This window comes from Pan paniscus, chromosome 13, assembly GCF_029289425.2.
Source record: "Pan paniscus chromosome 13, NHGRI_mPanPan1-v2.0_pri, whole genome shotgun sequence".
Classification (NCBI taxonomy): domain Eukaryota; kingdom Metazoa; phylum Chordata; class Mammalia; order Primates; family Hominidae; genus Pan; species Pan paniscus.
Genome location: NC_073262.2, coordinates 64482761 through 64503909, shown reverse-complemented (window position 1 = coordinate 64503909; position 21149 = coordinate 64482761). Strand labels below are relative to the sequence as shown.

The 21149-nt window shown below is 34.9% G+C and overlaps 1 protein-coding gene across 6 annotated transcripts in view; it reads right to left on the bottom strand.

Annotated features, from left to right (window-relative positions):
- Positions 1-21149, bottom strand: part of SLC4A10 (solute carrier family 4 member 10) — a 477442-nt gene that overhangs the window by 173429 nt on the left and 282864 nt on the right. For all 6 annotated transcript variants that reach the window (XM_055108674.1, XM_014343995.5, XM_024927814.3 and 3 more), the window contains one exon: positions 6897-7043. In XM_055108674.1, coding sequence (XP_054964649.1) covers positions 6897-7043 — 147 coding nt within the window. The remainder of the gene's footprint in view (positions 1-6896; positions 7044-21149) is intronic.

The window sequence follows — 21149 nt, the reverse complement described above, 5'->3', positions numbered from 1 at the left end:
TTGTTGAATGATGATTTCCAGCAGAGTATATCTGCTTGTGGAGGCAAGGAGAAAACGGAAAAATGGAGGAACCCCAACATAAGTATGGCTTTAAAAGCTAGCAGAAGAAAAGAGATTACTAAAATCAGAGAACAACTGAAAGAAATTGAGATGCAAAAGTCCATACAAAAGATAAATGAAACAGAGTTTGTTTTTTGAAAGAATAAACAAGATTGATAGACTACTAGTTAGATTAACAAAAAAAGAGAAGACCCAAATAAGCACAATCAAAAATGACAAATGACATTACACCCAATCCCACAGAAATACAAAAGATATTCAGAGACTTTATAAACACCTCTATGCAAACAAATTAGAGAATCTAGAGGAAATGGATAAGTTCTCAGAAACACAAAACCATCCAAGGTTGAACAAGGGATAATGTGAAAACATGAATAAGCCAATAACAAGTTCTGAAATTGAATCAATAATTTTAAAAAAACCTACCAACCAAAAAAAGCCCTGAACCAGACGGATTCACAGCTGAATTCTACTAGAGTTACAAAGAAGAACTGGTACCAATCCTACTAAAACTCTTCCAAAAAATTGAGGATGAGGGGAGGCTTCTCACTAACATATTATACAAAGTCAACACCATCCTTATACCAAAATCTGGCAGAGACACAAAAACAGAAAACTTCAGGCTAAACTCCCTGATGAACATAGACACAAAATCCTCAACAAAATACTAGCAAACTGAATTCAGCAGCACATCAAAATCTAATTCACTATGAGAAAAGTGGGCTTCATTCCTGGAATGCAAGGTTGGTTCGACATACACAATTCACTAGACATGATTCACCGCATAAACAGAATCAAAATCAAAACCATATGGTTATCTTGATAGATACAGAAAAGGCCTTCAAGAGAATCCCAAATCCCTTCATGATAAAATACCCTCAACAGGCTAGTCATTGAAGAAACATACCTCAAAACAATAAGAGCCATCTATGTAAAACACACAGCTAAAATCATACTGAATGGGCAAAAGCTATAACTATTCCCCTGGAGAACCAGAACAAGAAAGTGATGCCTACTCTTACCACTCCTATTTAACATAGTACAGGAAGACCTAGCCAGAGCAATCAGGCAAGAGAAAGAAATAAAAGGCATTCAAATAGGAAGAGAGGAAGTCAAACTATCTCTCTTTGCTGATGATTATAATTTTAGAAATAGAAAACCCTAAAGACTCCACCAAAAAGCAACTAGAATTGACAATTTCAGTAAAGTTTCAGGAGACAAAATCAATGTACAAAAGTCAATAGTATTTCTGTACAGCAATAACATTGTATCAGAGAGCCAAGTCAAAAACTCAGTCCCATTTAAAATAGGCACACAAAAAAATGTAATACATCTAACCAAAGAGGTGAAAGATTTCTACAAGGAGAACTACAAAACACCGCTGAAAGAAATCAGAGACAACACAAACAAATGTAAAAATGTTCCACGCTCATGAATAGGAAGAATCAATATCATTAAAATGGCCATACTGCCCAAAGCAATTTACAGAATTCAATACTATCTCTATCAAAACACCAATGTTGTTTTTCATAGAATTAGAAAAACTATTCTAAAATTAATATGGAATCAAAAAAGAGCCCAAATAGCCAAAGCAATTCTAAGCAAAAAGAACAAAGTCAGAGGCATCATATTACCTGACTTCAAACTGTACTCTATGGCTACATTAACCCAAACAGCATTGTACTGGTACAAAAAAACAGACACACACACTAATGGAATAGAATAGAGAATCCAGAAATAAAGTCAAACACCTACAACAGTCTGATCTTCCACAAAGTCACCAAGAATAACTAATACAGAAAGGACTCCCTATTAAATAAATGGTGCTGGGATAACTGTCAAGCCATATGCAAAATAATGAAACTGGATACCTACTTTTCACCATATACAAAAATTAACTCAAGTTGGATTAAAGAGTTAAATGTAAGACTTTAAGTTATAATAATTCTAGAAGAAAGCTTAGGAAATACCCTTCCCAACATTAACTTTGACAAAGAATTAATGGCTAAGTCTCCAAAAGCAATTGAAACAAAAACAAAAATTGACAAGTGGGACCTAATTAAACTAAAGAGCCTCTGCACAGCAAATCTCAATAGTCTAAACAGAGAGCTTACAGAATGGGAGAAAATATTTGCAAACTATGCATTCAAAAAATGTCTGATACCCAGAATCCACAAGCAAAATTTAAACAAATCAACAAGCAAAAAACAAATAATTCTACTAAAAATGGGCAAAGGACATGAACAGACACTTCTCAAAAGAAAACATACAAGCAGTCAACAAATGAAATGCAAGTCAAAACCACAATGAGATACCATGTCACACCAGTCAGAATGGTGAACATTAAAAAGTCAAAAAATAATAGATGCTGACAAGGCTGCAGAGAAAACGGAATGCTTACACACTGTTGGCGGGAATATAAATTGGTTCAGCCACTGTGGAAAGCAGTTTGGAGATTTCTCAAAGAACTTAAAACAGAACTACCATTCAACCCAGCAATCCCATTACTGGGTATATACTCAAAGAAAAATGAAACATTCCACCAAAAAGATGCATGCACTGGTATGTTCACTGCAGTGTTATTCACCATAGCAAAGACATGGAATCAACTAGGTTTCCTTATGGTAAAGTGGATGAAGAAAATGTGGTACATATATATCATGGAATACTATGTGGCCATAAAAAGAATGACATCATATCCTTTTGCAGCAACATGAATGCAGCTGGAGATCATTATCCTAAAAAAATTAACTCAGGAACAGAAAACCAAATACTGCATGTTCTCACTCATAAGTGGGGCTAAACATTGGGTACTTATGGACATTAAGATGGGAACAATAGGCACTGGGAATCACCAGAGCAGGGAAGGAGGGTGGGGAACAAGGGTTGTAAAACTATACTCTGTGCTCACTACCTAGGTGATAGGACCATCCATAATCCAAACCCCAGCATCACACAACATACTTATGTAACAAACCTGCACACATACCCCCGAATCCAAAGTAAAAGAAATGAAAGACACATGTAGTCAAAATGTTTAAAGAAAGTAAAGGGATATGAGCAAGGCAAAAACTATGAGCTAAAATATGAATAAATGAATTAGCTAAAATAAACACTTCAATGTCGGGACAAGGAGAAAATGATGAAAAAAATAAAAGAGGGATCAAAATAAATCGAAAATGAAATTGAAAGGAATATGCTTAATGAATATTTGAAAAAAGAATTTAAATAAGTGGGAGAGAAAATAATAGAAAATAGGACATGTTTAAGCATTTTAAAGAACTAATAATATACATTCTCATTAAATATCAACCAAGAAAAGCATAAAAGGCATATATGTGTGTCTGAAAATATCATAATAAATGTAAAACTAAATACCAAAATAAAGGAAATGATTTAAATTCATAAAAATATAAAATCCAAATTAACTGTAGAGCAACAATAGATTTTTATCTCCTTTCTTAACATCTTCATGAAATTGATAAATAAATAGATATTATGTTCAAAGTGCTGAGTTAAAATACTTGTCAATTTGGAATTGCATACCTAGCTAAATTATTTTTCACGAATGTGAACAAAATGTAAATTAATTCATACAAGTAATATAAACTAAGTTTAATTCAATTATTTACACCTTTAAGAAATCTATTAAAAACATTTTAAATAAAATGCTGTTTCCTATTAAAAATGAAAATAAAAGAGGCAATAAAGGTATGAAGAAAACTAAAACTTAGAACCTAAGATATTTAGAATACTAGTATTACTAAATAGACTACTAGTAATACAAATGGAATACTAGTAATGCTAAAGTATTCCTAAAACTGCATGCTATGCAATCAGACTAGGATAAACAAATAAAGACAAACTTATGGATAGAAGAAAAGTAGAGGGGTTAAGTAGCTGCACAGCAAGAAAGGAGTGAAACTGTGGTCAGAGAGAAAGATAAATGAATTAGTGACTTCAGGGATGGAGTGAATATGGATGAGAAGGTGAACTAAGTGCAATGACAGAGAAGGTCATAAGAGATGGGATGGTCAGGGAACTGAGAGCCAGGTTCTCAGTTATGTCATGTACATGGGCTCTCATGGCATTCAGAACCTTTTAACAACTACAGAAACACTTATTGTGGTATTCTGAATATACTTTCAATGAGAGAGCATTCACAATAGTAAAAGGTTCACATTTGATATGGTTTGGTTGTGTCCCCACCCAAATCTCATCTTGAATTCTCACATGTTGTGGGAGGGACCTGGTGGGAGGTAATTGAATCATGGGGGCAGGTCTTTCCTGTGCTGTTCTCATGATAGTGAGTAAGTCTCATGAGATCTGATGGTTATTATAAGGGGGAGTTTTCCTGCACAAGGTCTCTTTACCTGCTGCCATTCACGTAAGATGTGACTTGCTCCTCCTTGCTTTCTGCTATGATTGTGAGGCTTCCCCAGTCATGTGGAACTGTAAGTCCAATTAAACCTTTTTCTTCTGTAAATTGCCTAGTCTCAGGTATGTTTTTATCAGCAGTGTGAAAACATACTAATATAGTAAATTGATACCAGTAGAGTGGGGTGCTGCTGAAAAGATACCTGAAAATGTGGAAGTGACTTTGGAACTGGGTAACAGGCAGAAGTTGGAACAGTTTGGAGGGGTCAGAAGAAGACAGGAAAATGTGGGAAAGTTTGGAACTTCCTAGTGACGTGTTGAATGGCTTTGACCAAAAGCTTGATAATGATATGGACAATAAGGTCCAGGCAATCTCAGGTGGTCTCAGGTGGAGATGAAGAACTTGTTGGGAACTGGAGCAAAGGTGACTCTTGTTATGTTTTAGCAAAGAGACTGGCAGTGTTTTACCCCTGCCCTAGAGATCTGTGAAACTTTGAACTTGAGAGAGATGATTTAGGGTATCTGGCAGAAGAAATTTCTAAGCAGCAAAGCATTCAAGAAGTGGCTTGGGTGCTGTTAAAGACATTCAGTTTTATAAGGGAAGCAAAGGATAAAAGTTCAGAAAATTTGCAGCCTGACAATGCAATAGAAAAGAAAATTCCATTTTCTGAGGAGAAATTCAAGCCAAATGCAGAAATTCGCAAAAGTAGTAAGGAGCCAAATGTTAATCCCCAAGACAATGGGGAAAATGTCTCCAGGGCATGTCAAAGGCCTTTATGGAAGCCCCTCCCATCACAGACCCAGAGGCCCCGGAAGAAAAGGTGGTTTTCTCAGTCAGGCACAGGGTACCCATCCTGTGTACAGCCTAGGGACTTGGTGCCCTGTGTTTCAGCTGCTCCGGCCATAGCTGAAAGGGACAAATGTAGAGCTCAGGCTGTGGCTTCAGAGGGTGCAAGCCTCAAGCCTTGGCAGCTTCCATGTGGTGTTGAGCCTGCAGGTGTACGGAAGTCAAGAATTGGGGTTTAGGAACCTCTGCCTAGATTTCAGAGGATGTATGGAAATGCCTGGATGCCCAGGCAGAAATTTGCTTCAGGGGCAGGGCCCTCATGGAGAACCTCTGCCAGGGCAGTGCAGAAGGAAAATGTGGGGTTACAGCCCCCACAGAGTCCCTACTGGGACACCACCTAGTGGAGCTGTGAGAAAAGGGCCACTGTCCTCCTGACTGCAGAATGGAAGATCCACTGACAGCTTGAATAGTGTGTCTGGAAAAGCAACAAGACACTCAACGCCAGCCCATGAAAGCAGCCAGGAGGTGGGCTATATCCTGCAAAGCCACGAGGGCAGAGCTGCCCAAGACCATGAGAACCATCAGCGTGACCTGCATGTGAGACATGGAGTAAAAGGAGATCATTTCGGAGCTTTAAGATTTGATTGCCTTGCTGGATTTTGGACTTGCATTGGGCCTGTAGCCCCTTTGTTTTGGCCAATATCTCCCATTTGGAATGGCTGTATTTACCTAATGCCTTTACCCCAGTTGTATCTAGGAAGTAACTAGCTTGCTTTTGATTTTACAGGCTCACAGGTGGAAGGGACTTGCCTTATCTCAGATGAGATTTTGGACTATAGACTTTTGAGTTAAAGCTGAAATAAGTTAAGACCTTGGAGGACTGTTGGGAAGGCATGATTGGTTTTGAAATGTGAGGACATGAGATTTGGGAGGGCCCAAGGGTGGAACGATATGGTTTGGCTGTGTCCTCACCCAAATCTCATCTTGAATTTCCATGTGTTGTGGGAGGGACCCAGCGGGAGTTAATTGAATAATGAGAGCAGGTCTTTCCTGTGCTTTTCTCGTGATAGTGAGTAAGTCTCATGAGATCTGATAGTTATTATAAGGGGGAGTTTTCCTGCAAAAGCTCTCTTTGCCTGCTGCCACCCATGTAAGACATGACTTGCTTCTCCTTGCCTTCCACCATAATTGTGAGGCTTCCCCAGCCATGTGGTACTGTAAGTCCAATTAAACCTCTTTTTTATTTTGGTAAATTGTCTAGTCCGGGTATGTCTTTATCAGCAGTGTGAAAACGGACTAATACAACATCCTAAGACTGAAACTTGGGCACTATCAGTAAAAGTGCAAATGGGAACTAAATTAAGGCATTTTGCCCTGGATTTTCAAACCACTTTGAGCAATGATGATTATTTGTATAAATTATCAAGAGTTTTTGAGCTTTACTCAATTGTTTTTCCTATATCATAAATCTTCATCAATTCTCAGCTTCTCAATGCAAATATATAAGAGAAAAACAAAGATCAGGCTTTATCTCTCCCACTTCTCTCCAACCAGCCCAAAGTCTTTTATAAAAGTATAAACAATTTTATGAGTATAAGGTATTACTTCTAATCATAACTGTATAAGCAAGTATATTACAATAATTAATAAAAACAAGGAGAAGGATTCTTACCAAAAGAAGGTGACTCCCTTCCATCCTCTAATCCTGAATCTCTTTCTCTGTCTCTCTTTCTGTGTTTATGACCACGATGCCTGTGACGTCGATGGCTTTTTCTTCCTCCCAAGGGCACATGTACTCCAATAAATAGTGTTCGATGACCTTCATTAGGAAGCAAACCCACAAATTAAACTCTGAATTATTCCAGGGCACAGATATGATGATTTACATGTTAATGGAGACTCAATTTAATTTAATTCAGCAAGTCATTTTTGATGTTTATGATACGTAAAGCTTGGAGCTTGGCACTGTCTTTTGGCATTTTACCTAATTAAGTGTACCATAGCTCTATCACAAACATGTATAATACTAATTATTTGGTTAAATATTTTGCAATCATCACTTCCTTTATAATCTCTATGTGTCTGTTCCCCATGCTTAATTATACTCTTCTCATTAGAAAAAAAATTGTTTTTTATTCTCTTACCTTCAGACAATTGTGTTATCTCATCAAATCCCTTCCCTTCACAGTTAAGTGTTTTTAAAAAATCACTGTCTCTAATAAAACAGGTTTTGCTAAGGTCTATGTTAATGCCAAATTCCACAGAGGTTTTTCTGTTTTCGTATTTCTATATGTTACACTTGATATTGGCCACTTATTATACTTAATAAAAGTCCCAAGGCACAAGAGTTTCGACTCTGGCATATTGTTATAATTGTTCAATTTTATTATTAGCTACTGTTAATCTCTTACTGTGCCTAATTTATAAATTAAATTTTATCATAGGTATGTATGTAAAGGAAAAACACAGTATATATAGGGTTCAGTACTATCTGAGGTTTCAGGCATCTTTTGGGGGTCTTAGAACGTATCCTCCACAGATAAAGTGGGACTACTGGAAAAGGAAATGAGCTGTCAACCACAAAAAAGACATGAGAGAACTGTTAATGCATATTGCTAGGTGAAAGAAGACGGTTTTAAAAGCTACATACTGTATTATTCCAACTGTATGACATTCTGGAAAAGCTAAAACTATAGAGACAGTAAAAATATCAGCAGTTGTCAGGGCTTCAGGGAGAAGGTATAGGGATGAACAGGTGGAGCACAGGGCATTTTTAGGGAAGTCAAACCATCCTTGATAATGTAATGGTAGATACATGTCATTAAACATTTGTCCAGACCAATAGAACTGTATAACACAGAGTGAACCCTAATGTAAACTATGGACTTTGTTTGATAATAACCTATGTTATTTATGTTGGTTTATCAATTGTAACAAATGTACTGCACTAATGTAAAATGTTAATAAGAGAAGAAATTGTGTGCAGCAGGGAGAGGAAATACATGGGAACTGTCTCAACTTTCTGTGCAGTATTTTTATAAACTTAAAATTGATCTAAAAAATAAAGCCTATCCAACAAAGTTAACATTTGTAGCTACAGAAAAATTTATGAGGAAGCAAAAGTACAAGCAAACAAAGGGATATTTGTGTTACCAAGTAGATCATGTATAGGAGAGTGTTGTATCAGGGAAAAAAACTCTAAAGAAAACATTAAAATACTAGGTTAAAAAAAATCTTACTTTCTCAAGTGCCAAAGTACACAAAATATTATAATGGCAATACTGTGGATGAAGGCTCATGTCCCCCGAGGTTTATATTTTAAAGTCCCAACCCCAAATGTGACTGTATTTAGAGATAGGGCCTTTATAGAGGTAATTAAGGTTAAATGAGGCCATAGGAGTGGGGCTGGATCCATCCAATTAGTGTTCTTAAAAGAAGAAACACCAAAGAGCTACCTCTCTTGCTCTCTGTCCAAGCACACAAAGAGGTAACACAATGATGCAAGGAGATGGTAACCACCTATAAGCCAAGAGAAAAGTCTTCAGAATGAGACCCACCTGGCTAGCCATCTTGATCTTAGGTGTCCCAGCCTCCAGAACTGTGAGAAAATACATTTCTGTAGTTTAAGCTGCCCAGCCTGTGGTATTTTTTTCTGGCAGCCCCAGTCAACTAATACAGCAAGGAAAGCCTAAAACAAAGCCTTACAATAATGAGTTTCAGAAGACGTGTAATTGAAATTGTAAGATTTCTAAAATATCCAATGTATAACACTTAGGCTGATAGTGTTTCCTTGAAAGGGATAACTGAATTCTACTAAAATAAATTTGCCTACTTTAGTGGATATATTTGTACTTAAATTACGTGATTTTTTCAATAAAACGCAAAAAAGAAAATATTTATTTTTTATACACGGGGTTAAATTACCTCCAAATTCTAGAAGGACTGGAGGTGAGATTGGCATGAAACTATAGAATTAGTTATTCCTCTATTGCTGGAAAAAAATCCGATATTATGTATATTTTAAGAATGGATGTAAATCTTTTATAATCCTAAAAATAATTATAGATTAATTATCTGGCAAACTGAAAGCTGAAAGATAGTTTCTATATTCAGGTTTTTGTCCTGCATGGATTCATGCAGGCAAGTGAAAAATTATAATTGGTTCAAGTACCTGATTATAGACAATTAAAATGCACAAAAAGCCCTTTCCCAATAAGGCTCAATTTTGGAAAAAGGAAATAAAGGGAAGTGAATTAATACATATATGTGTCTGGTCCTATTTATTATTTTATTGACCACAATATTAAGTTATATTACGTGAGAAACAATAGAGTATTCATTAAAACATGATCTCTGGGATTGAGTCATATGCTTACATTCATATCAGTCTGTGTCACTTATATTTATGCAACCTTTAAAAAAAGTACTTTATCTTTCACTTTATCTATAAAATGAAAATATTAGTAGCTATATCATTCAGAAAGTGTTTTTTTATCATTCACGAAACAAAAGGTTCAAAAAAGTTAAGTCACATTTTAAGTCCCACAGCTAATGAACAAACCTACTTTCTCTCCCTTTAGAGTTTAAGACAGATCAACATAGCACAGGGAATTTGGGGAAGTAATAAGTTGCTACGTCTTAACTGTTGAAGAAAGTGTCAAAAGTGTAGGTGGCAATGTTAGCATCAGTTGGGGAGAATACTGTCTTCTCTCCTGTAATTCCTTTTTGGTTAAAGCTTTCTTTGTTTGAAGTAGAGATGCTACCTGTCAAAATTAGTACTACCTGTGTGATGGCATATTGCATAGTCCCAACTACAGCTAAAGTGAGGTGTGGGGAGTTGGAGAAAACAGCAGACAGTGTAATTTTGAAATAGGAAGATAAGAGAAATAGTAAAGAGCAAACATATATATATATTAAGAGAGAAGTTGGGCAAAAAAGATTAAGAGGTAAGTAGGATATAAAGAGACAGAAATGATAAAAAGAGCAAGATTAAAAACAGAGAAAAATACAAATAAAGAAGAAACAAGTAGAAAAGTTATATGAGAATAAGAAAATGGCCTCAGGAAATATGGTAACAATGATTACAGGTGACACCCTTATCTATATTATCAGATAAAGCAAGAGAATAGACAGTAAGTTTCATTAGTTTTGCAACACAGTTAATACATGTGAAGTTACAAGCTGGTAAAAATTACCTTTGTTCTCTCCCAACTGCTGAAACCCTTCCAGTGAGCCAAAAATCAATTTTCTAAGTGTTCCCTTTACTTTCCTAGCTGAAACATAAACCTGTCTTTCTCTGGAGGACAATGCCTCCCCTACAATCTCTCAGTGATGGCTGCTTCTCTCCCACAGTTCTTATGCAAGATGGAAAGGTGTCATTCTTGTTCCTGCGACCTCTGGTTGGGTGAGTGGAATAAGCAAAGTGGTATTTCTTTGCTCCATTCTGACATTTTCAGACCATTTCCCCATATCCTTCCTGACATCCTTCAGATTTAAATCTCATGGTCGACATTACTCACTACATACTTTGCCTCATGGTTGCTGTTATCCACTAAGGTCCAGGTAATTCCCACTCAACCATTTGAGCTCTTTGCATACTGTCATTCTCTTCGATACTGCCTTAATTCATAAGATTTCAAAACACATATAGATGATTCTTTTGATATTCTGGCCTTTCAATTCCTTAAACTTTAGTCTTCCAGTGATCTTTCATCCTAGGCTTTTCATTGGCAATAATTACAACCCCTCCGTAATCTCAATTTTATGCATTCTACCCCCAAAGTTTGTAAATACAAGCAAGGCAGGTATCTTTGATTTGTCGACTGATGTATCCCAAATACCTAGAACAATGCTTGACAGTTTTTGGTGCTCAATAAATATTCATTGAATAAATAGATATTTTACATAGAGAGGATGGTTTTCAAGTATAATAGATAGACAGTAGACCTAATAATGCATTATGCTACTAAACACTTTATGAAAGGAATGGAAACAAGCTAATAGCCACAATTTTTTAGCAACAGTACTAAAACTGCTAAAATTCATGATTGTGGAACTATAGAGAAAATGTTTTCATGCTTCTGCATGGTTAAGGACTTATAAAGCAAGACAAACTGAAATCTGGATTAAAGGTGGACTGAATAGACAGAGACCTTCAGAGACATGCAGACACTTATTTTCTGCAGCTCTGTGTTTACATTTCAAAAGAGAACAAAATCCCAGAGCTACTGGTTTACATTTCAAAGGGTTTAAACCAGGACCATCTCATTCTCTCCCCTAAAGATTTGCTTATTGTATATAACGGAGATAAACTTTCTCTTCCTCTTTCAGAAAAGGAGAAGACAGGAGAAGACCATTATTATATAAAGAGTTTATATAGTAATTCCTATATAAATTCCCAGATTCATAATTTCACGGCTCCCCTCCTGTGCACATAACTGTGTGCCTTCTTTCCAAGGTGGTTATTGCTATAAGTAATAATAATTCTCTGTCTTGATCCAAAAACTTCATTTGTTTTCAGGACAAAATAAATAAACATAGATATTAAAGACCTACTAATAGATTTAGGAGATTTTCCACAAAGATTACATGAGCTAATACAATAAATATAAAATATGAAAGACAATGCCTGTTACATGGTAGACACTAATACATGTTAGTTCCCTTTTCCCTTCACAATGCCAGTGACTTAGAGGAAGGAAAAAGAAGAAGGAATGATATTTTCCTGTCCCATTTCATTTTCTTCCTGTTTCTCTCTGTATTACCAACTTTTGTAAATCCTAACATTATAACACTGGCCTAAAGAACTAGAGAATCCCCTCAGGTCCTGTAAAGAATAGTATAGAAATAACATTTCCAGATTAATATTACCATCAATTTTTCCAATATCCATAATTGAATTTTTCACCCAGATAGCTATCAGTTGAGAAGGCAAAAAATTCAAGAAATTTAATGATAGATGTCATTGTTCTAAAATGACTTGACAATTATTAATCCTAATCTGATTTACTTTTCAAGAACATATAAAGAATAATTTTTATTTTATAAATAAAGGCCAAAAATTTAATTAAAGGAGGGAGTCCTTTCAAGTGGACATTTCTTAAATTCATAAAATGGTCAACAAAATTAACTTTATGTAATGCAAAAAATCCAAAATTTAATAAAAATACAAAACCATTTAGATATGAATATGTTTTGAAAACATTAGTGAGCATGGAACAGTATCATTAAAAGAAAAGATTTTTTGAGATAAGCAGAGAACACTAGAATTTATTCAGAGTTTATCTGCAGTTAGTACAGTTTCCACAATTCAGGCTCAGAACTAAAAATGAATTGATTCTTTTCTTTTGTCTTGTAAAACCTTATCTAGAATGGCTTCTTCAACTAATACTTCAAACAGTTAACCAAAACTTTTTCCTATAGAATCTCTGTTAGAAAGCCTGTATAGGCCTTCTGAAGGCCTATACAGAATTCATAATGAATTCTGAGAAAAATAAACGCAGGTAGAACACAGCTGTTGATAAGGAAAAGTCACAGAAAAATGTCAAGGTTTTTTCTCTCTTTAACTTAAAGACACGTATGTCAATTCAGACAAAATACAGTTTCATCATTAAGAAAATCAAAGGTTTGTATATATTATTTTCTGAGCACAAATCTTGCTAACAAATCCTAGATGTTTGACACTTAAGTTGTGTGGCTATTATTATGTTCAACAGACTCAGAATTATTGAATATTTTAATTATATAATAAGGATCAGTATTGAAATGATTCTTGATGTGACTATGGTCACAGTATACTGAATGTTTATAAAATGCAGTGAGGAAAGGAGACGCATTTGGAAACTGATTAATAATGTTATTAATAAACTATTCTTTATTTAGCTGGGAGGGAAGGGGTCAAGGTATCTACTCTTGAAGAGAACTCTATGTCTTTTGTTTTTGCTTTTTACGTGAAATGAATATAACACAGCTGTTGCATAATGACTGAGTTGCTACAGAAATTTAGATGTGTCAATCATACAGAAAGGTCAAGTACATTAAGCTGAATAAGCATATAATCTTTAATTCCATGGAGACTCTAACAGAGTCAGAAAACACAAGTCATCATTGATCATAATACATCAAAGCACTCGAAGTCCAACGGAAAATTTCTGCTAAGGGAGAGTAACAAAGAAACAAAGAGACTGAGAGGATGGGAGTGAGTGTATGTTTATAGCAAAGAGGTATTATTAGGCTACTGCGCCATTGTTCCTCGTGTTGTTTTGCTAAAAGAAAAAGACAGTGTTAAACTAGTGCTGGTCATAGTCACCTGACCCTGGGAAGGTATTTGTAATCATTATAAAACAAAAGGCTTCATGACTATGACTATTCTAGATAGAAAGTAGAAATCTTGAAAGTCCTAAAGTTGCTCATCAAAAGGGCCACTAACTGAGATTTACTGGTTTAGAAGGTACTGTGGCACATTTTCAAAAATACTGTTTCTTACAAGTTTATAACACCGTCTTGAGCAAAACATAGCAACTAAATTAACTTTGTGTCTTGAGATAGTGTTTATTTTTAATCTTGAAATATAATAAGCATTTAATATATCTTGAATAAGTGAATGAAACCTAAAAATATGTGTTTTCTTATAAAAAAATGACTTGAGAACTCCCAATTTTGGTATATTATAAAACAGCTTAATCCTGGACATTTACAGCACTTAGAGAGCCAGGAGTGCAAATCAGTAAAAAAAAAAAAACTGGCTAATGAATCAAGCCCAGCAATGAAAACAGCAGCAAACAATACAAATTAAAAATACACATTAAAAGCATTAAACAATACCAACCTGTAATGAGGCAAATGTTACTGTGTGGTACCAGCCATCAAATGCTGTAGGAGTTCACAATAGAGTAAAATCAAGGATAACCTGGGCAATCAGTGAAAATTTCATGGAGGATGTAGGACTTGAGTTGCTCTTAAACAATAAGCAGGTTTTATATCAGCAGAGGAGTGAAAAATTTAGAAAAAGGAGATAACGTGAGCAAAAACAGAAGAGCAATTGAAGGGATAATGTGAAGTTCATATTAGAGCAGGGAAGAAAAGGCGAGATGAGATAGAGCATATATTTTTATAATCAGCAAAGCTTGCAATTTCACTACTATTTTAAAACATTTATTCTAAAACATTTTGTTTTAATTTGCAAGGAAGAGAAAGAAAATAGATCAACATATGTCCTGAGATCCTTAAAAAATGAATGCAAAAGAGAAAGTGGTACTTCCTTACCTCCCCAATCTCATCTTAATTAAATTATAAATTCTGAACAGCCCTGTCACTTTGCGTCAGGGAAATAGGTTAGGAAATGAACAAAAAAATGTAAAACTGAAATTTTCCAGATTTAGTTTTGTATTATATTAATTTAAAAGACATGTGCACATGTAGAAAGTAGCTCATTCTGAAAATTACAGTAATTAAGAACAGAAAGGCTTGCCTGGAAAAACCGAGGAGTTGCTGAGGAGAAAAACAGATTTCCATGAGGAAAGTTTATGAAATTCAACTGTGAAACAATTAAAATATCTGAAATCAAAGATAAAAACACTTGGCATTTCTGTATAGATGTTTACAAATGAAAAATACATAGATAATGTGGCAGATTCTCTTAAAATGGCCACAATATTTTAGCAGCTTCTTCCAACAAGAGTTGGAATATATTCCTCCAACCCTTGAATCTGGATCAATGAGGCATTAGCAAATGTGACACAGAGGTTTGAAGGGTTCTTATGCATAGGTTCTTACCTGCTGTTGCTTCTGGAAGTCATGCCACCATGTAAACATGCCCAGCCTAGCCGGCTGGATCAGATCAGAGACCATGAAGAGAGAAGCCCTAGCTGGCAGTTATCCAGCTGAGGACTTCACAAACCAGCCGGCCTCAGTTGTGAAATCATCAGCTGATTGTAGAAGCGGGCGCCAGCTGATTCACATTAGAAGAACTAATTAGCTGAGTCCAACCCAAATTCACAACCTACAGAATTATGACCTAAATAAAATGGTTGCTGTTTGAAGCCACTGCATTTGGAAATGGATTGTGACACAGCAATAGCTGAATGCTAAAATTTATTTGGAAGAAAAAATTTAAAATTATAAAATACAGATGGACAGGAGATAAAATACAAAATACAAAGTACCAGGAAAGTGATTCAAAATGGAAAATAATGGGAAAATGTTAACTTATGACCAATATCTCAATGGGCAGGCAAATTAAGAACCAAGAATCAAAAAGTATTGATACTACATTGTGATCAATGTTGATAGGAACAACAAATTATGTATAAGAACCTGCATAAAGGTACAAGCTGAGGATACTAGAGAAGGCAAGCAACATCCAAGGCAGAATATAAATAAATGCCGATTCATTTGGCACTTAAGATAGCTGTAAGAGTTTAGAGTTAAAAAAAAGAAACTAGCCTTTATAGAAAATCTACAATGTACCATCTACTATGCTAAGTGTTTTATTTATATTTTCTCATTTAATCTTCACAAAATCGCTGCAAACTGTGGACTATTTTCCCCAACTTACAAATAATGAAATTGAGGTTCAAAAAAGTAACTTTCCGATAAATAGGTTCTAGAGATCTACTATACAGCATAGTGCCTATAGCTAACAATACTGCATTGTATACTTAGAATCTTCCAAGAGGGTGAATCTTATGTTGTGTTCTTACCACACACACACATACTAATAATAATAAAAATAATAGTAATAATAATAAAGGCATTAGGAAGCTTTGGGAGGTGATAGATATATCTGTGGCTTTGATGCTAGTAATGATTTCATGGGTGTATATTCCAAACTCATTGAGTTGTATACATTAAATATGTACAGCTTTTTACATGTCAGTCATCCCTCAGTAAGTTAAAAAACAAAAAGAGCAATTCCCCCAAAGCCATACAATCAAGAGACTGAATCAAAATTCAAAATCAGATCTACCAAATCTATTTTTATCACTTATAACTGCCAGTATACATTCTTAACACCTTATGCTTTCTTATAAAACTTTTCAAAATTTCAATTTAATAAAAGTATACAGTCAGGTGTACAGTGCCTATAATAGGCTGTAGCATGGTCTGTCTAATCATGTTTATATTCTCAGTACCTGGCATATTACAAGCTCAGTAAGTGTTTCTTGAATAAATAAATGAATCTAAAGCCTTTTCTACAGCATTACAAGCTGGAGTAGGCTGAAATAGTCAAAAACAGAGGAGAGAAGCCTGTAAGGAAGATAAGATATGTATTGGCAGGTACAGAAAAATAGCATGCCTTGTGAGGGGAGGCACAGAAACACAGAGGGCCCAGGGACATATATTAACATACTTCATCTGTTTTCATCAGGAAGTAAAAAAAAATTTTACCTCCTTCAATATTCATTGCAATAAAAATTGACATATTGACATACAGAAACTGTTTCTCATTTTTCAATGTTTTTTTTTTGCAGGACACTTTTGATGAAAACTATGGCTTACACTCTACCGTAGATAACCTGGCAGCAGTGGTATGCTACAGCTGGCTTACCCCAGCTCACCAGTGCCAGTTACACGCATCTCTTCCTAACTTTATGTTCAGGGAAAACACCTCAGTGGTATAAAATTGGCCATAGGGAAAGAATTTAACCACAGATATTGGAAAATGCTACAAATTAAGGCTATTGAGGAGGCAGGAGGGTAAGGGGGAAGAGCAGGAGGATTATTAGAACGTCACTGCCTCATGCCTGGTGTGAACATAGAGACAGAACAACCTAATTTTCTTTTTCTAGTTGCTGACAATGTTCTATACCCAATGTGAACTGATCAATTTACCTCAATAAGGCTAGTATATTAGACTTTTTCATATATCCATCTTCTTCAGTGTGTCTACCTTAGGTATATTCAATACAGAAGGGCCATATCTGGGGCACTTGGGTTATGCCCTTGTGAACTCTTACAGCACTTACACGTGGAAATATATCTATCACATCCCAAAGCTCCCTAATGCCTTTACTATCATTATTATTATTTGTATGTGCGTGGTAAGAATACAACATAAGATCCACCCTCTTGGAAGATTTTAAGTATATGATACAGTATTGTTAGCTATAGGCACTATGCTGTATAGTAGATATCTAGAACCTATTTATTGGCGAGTTACTTTTTTGAACCTCAATTTCTTTATTTGTAAGTTGGGGAAAATAGTCCACAGTTTACAGGAATTTTTTGAATTCAAAAAGGCTGAGGACAGAAGGCCACTAGAGTTGGCGATAAATAGCACTACTTTAATATTTAGGATTCATATTTATAAACCCTAAGAGAAAATTAGTGCAGTAGCATGAGAAAAATAGGCCACTCATATATAAATAATGTTTCAATTTCATAAACATGACCTTTGTTTTCATGAACAATATTGTTATTAACTTCATTGATGCTGATAGTTTTGGATTAATCACTGTGATGTCATAAAATTTTTTTATGCTATATTATCTTCTAATTCAATCATGGCAATTATCATTACAGGAAACAAATTGAGTTATGCAAAAGAAAAACATGATAATCTTATACAATTTAGCTCAAAATTAGAAATTATTTTGCTAATAAGGCTGCCATATTTTCATATTACAAATGTACCTAAGATATTTAGAAGCAGTTTGAAAGTGGCACAAAAGAATATTCATAATCTTCCTGCCCCAGAGACCAGACAAAAGCTTATTGTACCAGCAGGAAATTAAAATTTTACTTTCTGCTAATAATGATTTCAATCATTTTGGTTTCTTTTATTATCTTCCCACCTGAAACGCATTAAGAAGAGAGAGAGAAGGGAAGAAAAGAAAACAGATATTTTTTCACCGTGCTTTCAGCAGTTGTGACACACTGTGGGCACTAGGAATGACTAGGTAGTGAGGAAGAGGAAAGATAGAATGGGGAGGCAAACACATAGAACTAGAGAGTAGAATGATGGCTACTAGGGGCTGGGGCACTTGGGGGGCTGAGGAAGGGGCTAGTCAAAGGATATAAAATTCTAGTTTGACAGCAGAAATAAGTTCAAGAGATCTATTGTACAGCATAGTGACAATAGTTAATAACATATTGTATTCCTGAAAAATAGTGAGAGTGGATAAGTATTTTCACTACAAAAATAATAACTATGTGAGGTAAGGCATATGTTAATTAGCTATATTTAGTTATTCTACAGTGCATAGATATATATATTTCAAAGCATCATGTTGTACATAATAAATACATACAATTTTATCTGTCAATTTTAAAAATAATAAAATTTCTGAAAAAGAATGAGGAAGCAAAAAAGTTTACTTGAAGAAAATATAAATGAGAACATTCAAAATAGTAATCTCAGAATACTGATATTCCAAAATGGAATTAATCCTATTAGGGTTGCAATGATTCTGGTACTGCTAAGATTATGGGTATTATCCCCCAAACCAAGAACATCATCCCTTTCAATTATTATTTAATATTTATTCATTATTATCAGTATTTATATCAATTGATATTTTAAATTTAAACATTTATGTGCAAAGTGGCCACAGTAATTTATTTTTCCCCATGGGTTCTAGAACTCAAGCACCCTATTGACAGCAGCAGTATCTAAACCTCCTTGGAGAATGAAGAATGTGAAATGGAAATTTGGCTCAGCACCCTCAGTGTTTGGCTCAGTACCCTATTAGCACTTAATTAATATTGGTGAGTGTTAACAATTTCTTGAGACATGTCCTAATTGACTGGTAGCTACACCTGTTTATATTGTGAGAGGACTCTATAGAAAGGCGATAACCTGTGAAGGCTATGTGCTGTATGCAGCTGAGGAGCTTTTAAGCTATAGTTCTAGGGGGAAGACAGCTGAAATAGAGATTTAAGAATTTAGTCAAAAAGTAGACTAAGTTGATCTCCTTCACTATGCCACCTTCATGGTACAACTGCCATACTATTAAAGTATTTAACTAAATAAGAACATATTTAAGTCTCAGATGTCTAGAAAACTTAAAACAAAAATATAGTGTTAATATAAATCTATGTGGTAAATATTAAGAGACTTTGGTCATCCGTGGTTTGTCTTAAAAGTATTAAATAATTTTCAAGAAAAATAATGATTAAAGGAACAATTTCCTGCTGTAAAATTTCCTCTTAATATGTATAGGATTATATTTAATGTAATGAAAACAAGTTTATTTTCATCTATTTTTTCTCTGAAATAGTGATTGGTTGAAAACATTATATATACACATACGCACAAATACACAGTTCTCCTTATCCACAGAAAACATGTCATGTCACATTAAAGAGCAAATATACCAAATAGTGAGTGAGTTATTATGCCTTTGATAAGTAGAAAATCATACTAAACAGAGTTTAGTTATAAGGAACTATGAAGGGAGATTAACAATATGAGTTCCTAACTTAGAGATGTAAAATGTATAACCAGGACCCCCAAATTATGAAGCTATACTTTTGTAAGATTTCTTAGTTATTTGTTATTATCCGCATGCAAACACATGCCTGCAAGTACTTGTAAACTGTCAAATAAACCATGATCAAATTTAGAAAAATAATTTAGATTTTTCAAATTTACCTGGAAATAAAATGCATGGTAAAAGCAGAGTATAGATAATTACCCAGTTACCTCTCACTTCAAACAAACAAAATATCAGAAATCAATTATATATCAAAATGAATTGATGTGAGTCACATACACAAATTATGTGAAAAAATAAAATGATGAAACATGGAACATCTGAGAGTTAATTCTGGAACAAAAGTAATTTCGTTTTTTAATCTCCAACTTTTATTTTGAAGTTCAGATGTACAAGGGCAATATGTGCAGTTTTGTTGCATAGGTAAATGTGTACCACGGTGGTTTGCTGCACAGATCAACCCATCATCTAGGTATTAAGCTCAGAGTCCATCAGCTATTCTTCCTGATGTGCTCCCTCCTCCCACCTCCTACCCTCCAACAGGCCTCAGTGTGTGTTGTTTCCTCTCATGTGTCCATGTGTTCTCATCATTCTACTCCCACTTATAAGTGAGAATATGTGGTATTTAGTTTTCTGTTACTGCTTTAGTTTGCTGAGGGTAATGGCTTCCAGTTCCATCCAGGTCCCTGCAAAGGACATGATCTTGTTCCTTTTTATGGCTGCATAGCATTTCAGGGTATACATGTGCAACATTTTCTTTATCCAGTCTATCACTGATGGGCATTTAAGTTGGTTCCATGTCTTTGCTATTGTGAATAGCACTACAATGAACACGTGAGTGCATGTATCTTTATAATAGAATGATTTATATTCCTTTGGGTATATACACATTAATGGCATTGTTGGGTTAAATGGTATTTCTGCCCCTAGGTCTTTAAGGAATTGCCACACTGTCTTCCACAATGGTTGAACTAATTTACGCTTCCACCAATAGTGTAAAGGAATCCTTTTTCTCCACAACCTCACCAGCATCTGTTGTTTCTTGACGTTTTAATAATAGCCATTCTGACTGATGTGAGATGATATCTTATTGAGGTTTTGATTTGCATTTCTCTAATGATTAGTGATGTTGAGCTTTTTTTTCCTATGTCAGCCGCATGTATGTCTTCTTTTGAGAAGTGTCTGTTCATGTCTTTTGCCCACACAAAAGTCAATTCTATTATTGAAGACTTTAAAATAATTGTCTCTTATTTAGTTCTTGTTCCTAGGATACCCATTGAAAAACAGAACAGTTTATTATAAGATGTGCACAGGTGTCAAAGATAGCTCAATAAAAGACTGAAATTTACTATTGGCTGTATTTTCTGAAATAAAATGTTCAGTATTAGTCCACCTCCACATTTCTCATCCTGAGATATCCAGTGTTTGACAGGCAAAACCCACAATTTCAAATGCCTGTGTAATTAATTAACTCCACTGGTTATTACTAA